The sequence below is a fragment of the Channa argus genome, chromosome 1 (genome assembly GCF_033026475.1).
Source record: "Channa argus isolate prfri chromosome 1, Channa argus male v1.0, whole genome shotgun sequence".
NCBI classification, from domain to species: domain Eukaryota; kingdom Metazoa; phylum Chordata; class Actinopteri; order Anabantiformes; family Channidae; genus Channa; species Channa argus.
In genome coordinates, this window is record NC_090197.1 from 23,463,740 (window position 1) to 23,472,859 (window position 9,120).

Sequence of the window (9,120 nt, forward strand, 5' to 3'; positions counted from 1 at the left end):
AGAGGAAAGTAGGTACTGCAAGTGAGGAGCTCACAGTTGACAACATAACTTGTGCATATTTATGTACTTCATATATTTTTTTTTTCCTATATCACAATGGTCATCCATGTTACTAGATATATGAAACTACCGCTAGCATATTTTATTATTTAAATAACCTTTTATAAGCCAGTTAAACAAATTAGGTCTATAGGTATAAACCTGATGTTATGTTTTATCATTGCAATGGATAATACTGACTGGTCCCGTTAAAATATGTAACTCACGTGGAATTGCTATGAATGTACTGATCCTAATGACTGAGCATATTAAGTGTCATTTCTAAATATTCCACTGACTTGCAAATTAAAAATGTCAAATTGCTTTTCAATTAAAATGAAGACTATAAATAAAAAACGAAACCTTATTAAAACGTGTAATTTAGGCTTACTTTTATTTACTAAAGGTTTTAGGTAGGTGCTATGGATGGAGAAAAATATCCAGACAAGCATATTAAACTTTATTTTTTAACCCACTTTATTTTTTAAATCACTTTTCACAATCTTCTTGGAAGACAACAGCATTTGATTCCCTATTTTCTTCTTATTTTTTGGCCAAGAGGAATTGGTCCAAAAGCAAAGCAGGAGCTCAGAGACATGGAATGTCTGTAACATTGTTCATAGTGAATATAGATTATAACAAGCAAACATCTATAACCATCGACTTACAAAACAGTGCACAAACATTGTGTGTAAAGGATGTTATTATTAGGGCTACTAAACTGTAACAACGCAATTGTGAAAGGGAGGGGGGTTGAGAGATGCAAGTAAGCAAGAGAGAAAACATTTTGTTCATTTTAGAACCAAAAAAAAAAAACATCAACATTACATTTCAACTGAAATTGGTCAAATGAGAGAATACAGATGCATTAAAAGCACAATTACATGAAGCCTTCATTTTTCCCATGTGGTGAGTTTTCCCTAAGGCTAAAAGACTGACTCAGGTCAATTTAAAACACACCAGCCTTGACCTTTATGTCTGTGCTCATGAGGCAGGGTTTCAGTGCATAGTCACATTACTGCAGCTTCATGCCCAGTATAATCAGTAAAATAAACAGAGGAAGGAAAAGCTACATGGTTGAAAGCAAGAGGATTCACATCCTTTTTCAGTCTAACCTTACTCTACGTAATGCTCCTTTCTAAATGTTTGGTAATGTTTACCCTGTCTGTCAACAGCAGAGAGCACCCATTGGAGTAATGAAGTTATACAGTAAAATTATTGAAAACCTAGAAGATGGCAGGGAATTGCTAATACTACGATGACTAACCTGCAAAAGCATCAGAGATAGATATACATAGGCACAAAATGTGATGTTAAGCAACATGTTTGTCCTGCTGTAGTTGATGCTAAGCTAAGGCAGCCAACTACTGAAATGTTAATATTTTAAGACTATGCAAACTTTTTAAGTCTGGCTCACTGAAGACCATTATAACATGTGGGCATGTTTAGTTCCAAACTACAATTTTTGGTACAAACAAGGGTATAGAGATGATTTTATAAAACAGCCCTAAATGAAACCCCACCTCTCAAGAAGTTGATCAGACCTGAAAACTAGCATTAGAAAAAAATCATTTTTGGACTTTTCATACTACTTTATTTTTCATTTCAATCCCAGTAAATTGCTTCCCGATTTTTATTTATTTACTGCTTTTTCTATACTTTTAATGGAGTAATACTTTTCTTTACTTTTAGTTCGTTTATTAGCCTAGGTTGTAAAATTGGCACAATACTGGAATCAGCCTACTAAATACCCCTTATGCGCAAGTTTCAATTTAAGTATAGTAACTCTGCTTACTGATCTCTAAAAGTCCCTGAGGGCGTGACCTCAGAGTACCGAATGATAGCCTTAGGCAAGGGCACAATTTCTGCATATAATATGGACATTTGTGATGTGTGTATCAGTGATCAGAGAAATTCTGGTGTCAACTTTGCCCCCATATAAAAATGAAACAAAATGCACTTAACACATTTGTTAGATCTCAAAAACAAATGCTTCTACCTTTTACTGTGTCACAGACAACGACTAACCTTTCAACTAACTTTCAATGACTCAGTTTCTAGCTCCAATAAAACAATTTGTCCTTTTAATATTTGCTTAAACTACACTTTAGGTTCAGTCATTATGGCCCCCTCAAAACTGCTAAGGTCAGCACAGAACCTCAGAAGGCTACAGTGTTTTCCCAAACTTTGTTAAATACTGCATTAAGTAACCAAAAAAACTAAATAAAAAACGTTGTCAAAAAGCATCTTTCAACTGCTAAAATTCTGAATTAATTAGGATTCAGGACCTGACAGTCCTTGCTACTTCCATGTGCATTTGCATTAATGTGAAGTACAAATGGTGTACCATCATGTACAACATGGGAACCTGAAAGCTACAGAAAAAGACAACAAAGTACTTAAGACTGGGTGATGACACTGTATCGTCTTCAGAAGATGAGGAAGATTCTGCGTTGAATGTTGACCTCCAATGGATTAGTTTAATCTGCAGCAATCACGTGGCCATGGCCAAGATTAGGGGAACTAATTACCACTCATTCAGACACCCAATTGATGTCTAATGGACTAGGAAAACTTAGTAACACTGGTCTATCAGACAGAGAAACGTCTGAAAGTAATCAATAGAACATAAAAACATAAAAAAAAATCAAAGTTGATTAAGACTTATCGAGAATCTAATAATGCAGCTGTGGGAATGTGTGTCTTCTGATGAGTTGAATACAAGATATTTGGCATTTTTCAATATGGCATTAAAAGTGAGTGGACACTGCTAGTGATGCAGAGAGACTGGATAAAGGGCACAGAGTGGGTGGGGAGGTGGATTGGGGAAATTAAGATGAAGAATGACACCCCACTCTCCTCACGCCAGTTTCAGAAATTGTTCCACTGTATCTGCTTCCACCGCTTCATAAAACATGTCATAGTTCTGTGAAGGAATAGCAAAAGAATGTGAATCATTAAACAATGAAACACAAATCCAACTTGTCCCAGAATTAGCAATGAATATATGACCTGTATATAATAATCATAACTAACACATGTTGCCGCTGGTCAATGAAAGTGATTTTTTTGTTTATGACTACACTTTATTGGTACTTCAAAATCTGAGAATCCTTTAGAATATGCTCTACTGCTGTATAAATATGAACTAAAACCATCAAGGGAAACTGATTAAATAAAGGAGACCAAAAAATGAATGGATTCAAGCACAACTTTTTGCGTGTGGACCAATGTCTTCAGTAACTTGTGTGAACCACTTTTTGCAACAACAATTTCAACTGAATGTTTCCTGTAACTCTTTGTCAGATCTACACATCAGCCGGTGGGGGGGGTGCACAAGCTTTCAATGCGCCACACAAAACATCATAACAAGAAGATGTGGTCACTTTGTTGAGGAAGAAATGTCACCCAGCGCAGTGGTGTGGCTTATCGTGGTGTGATTAGGTTTTTTTTTGTTGTTGCTGTTGTTCAGACATTGGAGGTCTCTGGCACAGACGAATAATCAAAATCAGGTCGAATTTTTAAAGGTTCTAGTGAGTCAAGGCAATAAATCATTGGTTATTGTCTCCATATGGGAATTGTTGAAAATAGTAAAAATATAGAAAATTATCGGGTATGTAAATATTTTATGAATGTAGCTTGGACATGCTCCTTTGTTGAAGACAAGCTGTAATTCGCACGAATAGTCAAGTTGCAATAAATGCTAAATGTAACCAGCTATACAAACTTTCAAACAATTTCTGCAGAATGAGGCAATTTTCATCTGTAAATTTGTGTCTCAAGTTATTATCTCACCATTACAGGTCAAACTACAGCTGAATATATAAAGCTGTTTAGCTGAGCAGAGCAGCAAATTCCAGATGTAAGAAACCTAACCTAAAAGCTAGCCAAACTATACATGCTTGCTACAAATGGACAGGGTACAATATACTTATGAGAATGAGGGTTTGAGAGATACGCACAAATAAGAAAATTATGCTGCAATATCTTTATTTATTATTTTGGATTGAGTGTGTGTACTGTCCTCACCCCACAGTACTGATCTTCATTGAAAATCTGGGGAGGAACTGCTGATGGGTCCCCTGCTTTGCTTCTCATTTCATCACGAAGCTTCTCTCCCACAGAAATGTCGATGAGCTCGTACTTAATGCTTTTAGTATCGAGGATTCGTCTCACTTCTGCCTGTTGGGACTTCACCTGGAAAACAACAGCTTTCTTCAGAAATATAATCAAGCAGGAAAACCAGGATATTGTTCATTTAGTACTGAGCATTTGAGGTTTGCCACCACCTAAATTACTAAGAACTTTGAGGAACTATTGAATGAATTTCTCATCACAGCAAGGCTTTTTCAAGGCACAGTAATGTGGAAGGAAAAAATAAGCTACACAGTTTAGCTGGGTACTTTCTGAGGCTTTATCAGTCTCCTGGTGGGTAATGATTAATAGACCTGGTGCTATCTTTCTGAGTGACAGAGGAAGTTGGGAGGGGGTGTTGACAAAAGTGACCACACCTAAACAGAGCAGTAACTGGAAACACACCAGCTGATATTTAGTGGACCACACACACACACGTAAGACCAGTGCAAAGGCCTGTGACCTCAAACTTGTAAAGCCCAATTGATTTTGCTCATTACACAAAAACGGTTACCCAAAGAAAAAAAATAAAGACTGCAGTTAAATGCTGCTGTGAATTGTTCAAAGATTTCTCAAAGAGAAAAGATAAATTTGAAATATGACTTTAAGGTTAGATATGTAGCTCTGAGGCCATTAAGAGGTACAGAGAAGAAGAGCATCTAGAAATGCTGTACTAGGACAACAGGTGGCATGCAACTAATCATTGCATTACTTCTTAAAGCAAACTTTCTCCTTATAAATACTAAACACCTTATAGATAGCGAGTTTGGCCCAGCACATTGCCAAACCTGTTTTCATATGGAGTACCACACGTTGTCCTTTAAGTTTACTGATGTCGGCAGCAAGAATTCCCTCCCTCAATCCCTCATAATATGTAATGTGTGAGGGAAATGTTACCCAACCGTAAATTAAATATTCAGATTAAAAGATTCAGAAACATGGCACTCCTTAAAACCTCGTGTTTTGTTGCGTGTTCCCCATGCTCACTTCCTACCACCTTCCTTGTAACTTAATAAAGCAGAAGCAAGAAACCACAGCTGATACATGCACTTTTTTGGTTTCTAAAAGGCCTTTACATGACGTCCTATTTGCCATTTGCAAAGGCGACCTAAAACCGTTAGATGAAGTCTGGCGTACTGATTTCCGTACAGACAAACACGTATGCTTAAAACATTTAGATAATCTGGTGAGACTGGTGCATCAAAATGAAACTACGGAAACGGCGCTGTCTAAACCGAGGTGTGCTGCCCATATGCTGGACATAGATATCTGCACAAGCGGCTAACTTTAGCCAAACATGCTCGATGAGAGACATCACGTTCCCTTCACCAAGACGAAAGGAAATAAGCGTGAAACAGTCAGTGCATTCCGGTTGTTGTATAAAATAGTTTCCAATGATAACAATAAGCTGGTTTAACGGCTACAAGCTGGTAATGCCGGCGTTGCAATAATGACTGAAATGGGCACGGAGTTGCATAGGCCAACCGTACTGTTAGTCAGGAGGAAGCGCTTCCTGATAGAAGGCTGGGTGTGTCTGCTGGGCTGAGCGTTCTAAGCTGCCATCAGAGTCAAAAACACAACGATAACATTACATTTATGAAATTATAGTCACTTGGCTTACCGTCCGTGAAGCAGTAACGGTGGTGTAGTACAGTTTGATTCCCATTGTTGCAGGTCCTTCCACTCCCTTTGTGTATCTGCTCGGCAGTGGCGTTGTCAAGCTATCATCAGGCTTAAAAGTTGTTAGATCAAAACGGAAGGAAGTTCGGTAACGTTGCTTTCAAAATAAAAGACTCGCGTTAGCGTCGGAGGTGACTATTCACTAAACTTGCTAAATCACTGTGTGGGGAGATTTTTTTGAAGATCGAAAAGAAAACACCCAACATAAAACGTTGAAAAAGCTGTGTGTAGAAGGGCTGATTTGTGAATGTTTAAAATATAATAAAGTAACCCTGAATCATGGCTGGATTAACCTGTTCCTTGTCCTGCTGCAAAATAGGAATTAAAGTATTAATTCATGCTTCACGGATTTATAAAAAGAGTCACATACCTTTATATACAATTCGTGTATGAAAATGTACTGGTGTGGGGCTATACATCTATTACTGGTCACTGTAATCATAACACAAGTTTATACTAATCAGGCAAAAGAGAACAGATGTGAATACAATTACCATATAAGACACTCTACAGTCTTTGTTACGCTTAAAATTATTTGATGCATTATGAAGTTAGGCCAAAGTTAATGTGAGACTTCACATAAAGGCAAGCGGGTGTCACTTAAGGTGTAACATTTCCTCTTTTTGTTTCCTCTTTCCGTTCTCTCTGAGTCACACTGGTATATCAGTAGGCCTAACACAAAAACAGGGTCCAACAAAAAAGATCCTTTGTACAATATATGCAGAACACATAATCAACTGGGGCAGCCAAAGTTTCATATTACTGTAAACTCAACTTACAATGCATTCTTGCATAAATAAGGTTGAACGCAGTTAAATTTAGGAACATAAACCATGTAAGAACCCTTGTCGAGTGAAATTATGATTTATTCACATATATTTCCGTATCCTTAAACACAGTTTTAAATATTTAAACTGTCACACAGTAAAATAGGGACTTATGGGAGTTCTAAGGCACTTGCAGCTCAAGAGCAGATGCCAACTCTGAACATTGTAGACATGTTTTTCCTCTTTAACACATTATCTAGGTAAGTTTTTATGTTCAAAACACAAATAAAATGAATAAATCTAAAGCTGAAACAAAACAGTGAGCTGTAAATATTTGGCTTATGCTTTACCCCTGCACATCCAGCTGGAAATTATCTGTTATACGGTGGTGAACTTGACTCATTACAGGACTGTTATTGAATGTGTAGTTTAAAGTGACAGCACACAATTTCATTCTTTTTTTTTTTTTGCATATTTGTATTTTGTGATTTTTAATATGTAGTTGTTTTTACCTTTGGATCAAAAAGTAATGCTTTAAACTTATGCTTTTCATCCTATATTTTTTTCCCTTCTTTTGCTCCTCAATCCTTACATCATCCCTCCAGACTCAGTCACCCGTGCACAGTCATGCATCTCTTGCCCAAAAAGCAGTGTTTGGATTTCTAATGGGTACCATAATTTCAGAAAGATATAATGTTTAACAGCTGTTGGTGGGTTCACACTCCCTGTTGTTCCTGCATAAACTGTTAATTACTGGACTAATCCTAAAGTATACTTGATTTTTCCAGACTCTTGTTTTTATGGCAGAAATAAAGAAAAATCTCCTATCAAATGTGAATTTTGATGGATTTGCTTTAAAGAAACTGAACATTCCTAACATTGGTTGGTTTCTAAATGTAAAAGAAGATGATATTGTGTATAGCATCTGTGAAGATCAGACAGTCAGTGTTGTAGTACAGCAGGGCTTAATTTGACAAGTGATGACTACAACCTACAGGGACACCCAGAGCATGCTGTCTGCAGACAAACTCCCCTGCAGAATAAATTCACTAGGCACAGGAGGCCTTCATTTCTGCAACAGATTATTTCTAAAAATAATTGTAATAAAATTATGTTTCCATTTTGTCTCTTAATGTATTGCTCATAATAATTTCCAGAGCTTCATTTGTTCCTTGTTTGTTCTTATAATGTGACAAAAGTCTGCTGAATTGTCAGCCATGGCTATTGTGTGGCTATAGAACAGTATATGAGATAGGCACAGCATGACAATACTTATATCTCCTAAACAGGTATAATGTTGACCACGTTAATCATTTTGCACTTTAACATCCTAACAATTGCTAAATAGCACACAAAATACTTATTAAGAGGCGTGATAGGGATGGCATTTGCTTTGCATGATGAGTGCCATAGACCAGGAACCATAAACAAGACAATTCATCCAGTAAGATGCTGAAATGTTGGCCATAGTTTAGGCCCATGTATCTAATAGCTGAAAATCAGAAAAAACAAAAGTCAACTACATGATTGTGTTAGAGGAAAAGTCGATGGATCAAAGTCAGTAGGCCCCATACTCAGGGGAAAATGGATGTCTGCACAAAATTTAATTGCAATCCATCTAGTCCTGAGATTTCAGTCCGTGCCAAATTGGTGGACAGATATGCTGATAGTGCCATTGCCAGAGTCATTCCACTAGCATGACTGGAAACTTTTAGTTCTTGGTGACAGCTTATGGCACTAATGCAGAAGTTCTCTCTTTTACCCACAGGTCCTATCAAATTCGACAAAAATCATACTATAAGCCATCAGTCCTTCCAAAGAATCCTTCAATGTGAGGGACATCATTTTGTTTTAGAAGCCATCAATGACTAATCAGCTGTGTATTATTGCTGGTTGTAATGCTCTAAGTATTTGAAGGGCAATTAAGTCTAATGATCAGTGCTGAAATTTAATTCAGAATTTATCACAAGGGAAACAGGCTGGTCTCTACTGTTGTGACTTGAATAGGAAAAATGTGGGAGACAGTCCAATAGTGCCACAATCGAGCTGACTCAGGGTTTTTGCTGTGTAACTGAGTTATGCAGTGGACAAGCACACACACCAATACATAGTAATCTGACATCTACCACAGAGGTGAACAACACCACCTCTGAGGTTTGCACCAGCAGAAGGAAAATACACATATTTAGTTATGAGAAAATATGAAAAGGACCTTTCCACTGTGCATATCTTAAATAAATGTAATTTCTTCAACACTTGAGGGCAGCAGAGAGGTTTTTTCTAATCCACCTGAGAGCAAGTAAACAGTATTTGTATTGTGGTATACATGCAGTATAGAAAAGCCGCATGGAATTTAATGAAGTATTAGAAAAGACAAAATGATATGATCCACTATGGACTATTGAAACCACAATCCCACAGCACATACGTGATGTTATTAAAAAATAAGATGTTGCGGCGAATGTTTACAGAATGTATAAGTCAAATGTGAATATTTGGA

General features: G+C 37.1%; 1 protein-coding gene across 1 annotated transcript; it reads right to left on the reverse strand.

Moving 5' to 3' along the window:
• Window positions 1–492: 492 nt before the first annotated feature.
• Window positions 493–5,952, reverse strand: sh3bgrl3 (SH3 domain binding glutamate-rich protein like 3). Its single transcript, XM_067508250.1, has 3 exons — window positions 5,795–5,952; window positions 4,069–4,236; window positions 493–2,965 (listed from the first exon to the last, which is right to left on the reverse strand). Exons 1-3 carry the CDS (start codon window positions 5,837–5,839, stop codon window positions 2,900–2,902), a joined length of 279 nt encoding a protein of 92 aa, XP_067364351.1. The 5' UTR covers window positions 5,840–5,952; the 3' UTR covers window positions 493–2,899.
• Window positions 5,953–9,120: the final 3,168 nt, after the last annotated feature.

Excerpts from the sequence above, each read along its gene's own strand:
- sh3bgrl3 (XM_067508250.1), bottom strand. The coding sequence starts at position 5,839 with ATGGGAATCAAACTGTACTACACCACCGTTACTGCTTCACGGACG. Across the intron at positions 4,237-5,794 it reads CCGTTACTGCTTCACGGACG|GTGAAGTCCCAACAGGCAGA; the intron begins GTAAGCCAAGTG and ends GTTGTTTTCCAG. Across the intron at positions 2,966-4,068 it reads ATGAAGATCAGTACTGTGGG|AACTATGACATGTTTTATGA; the intron begins GTGAGGACAGTA and ends ATTCCTTCACAG.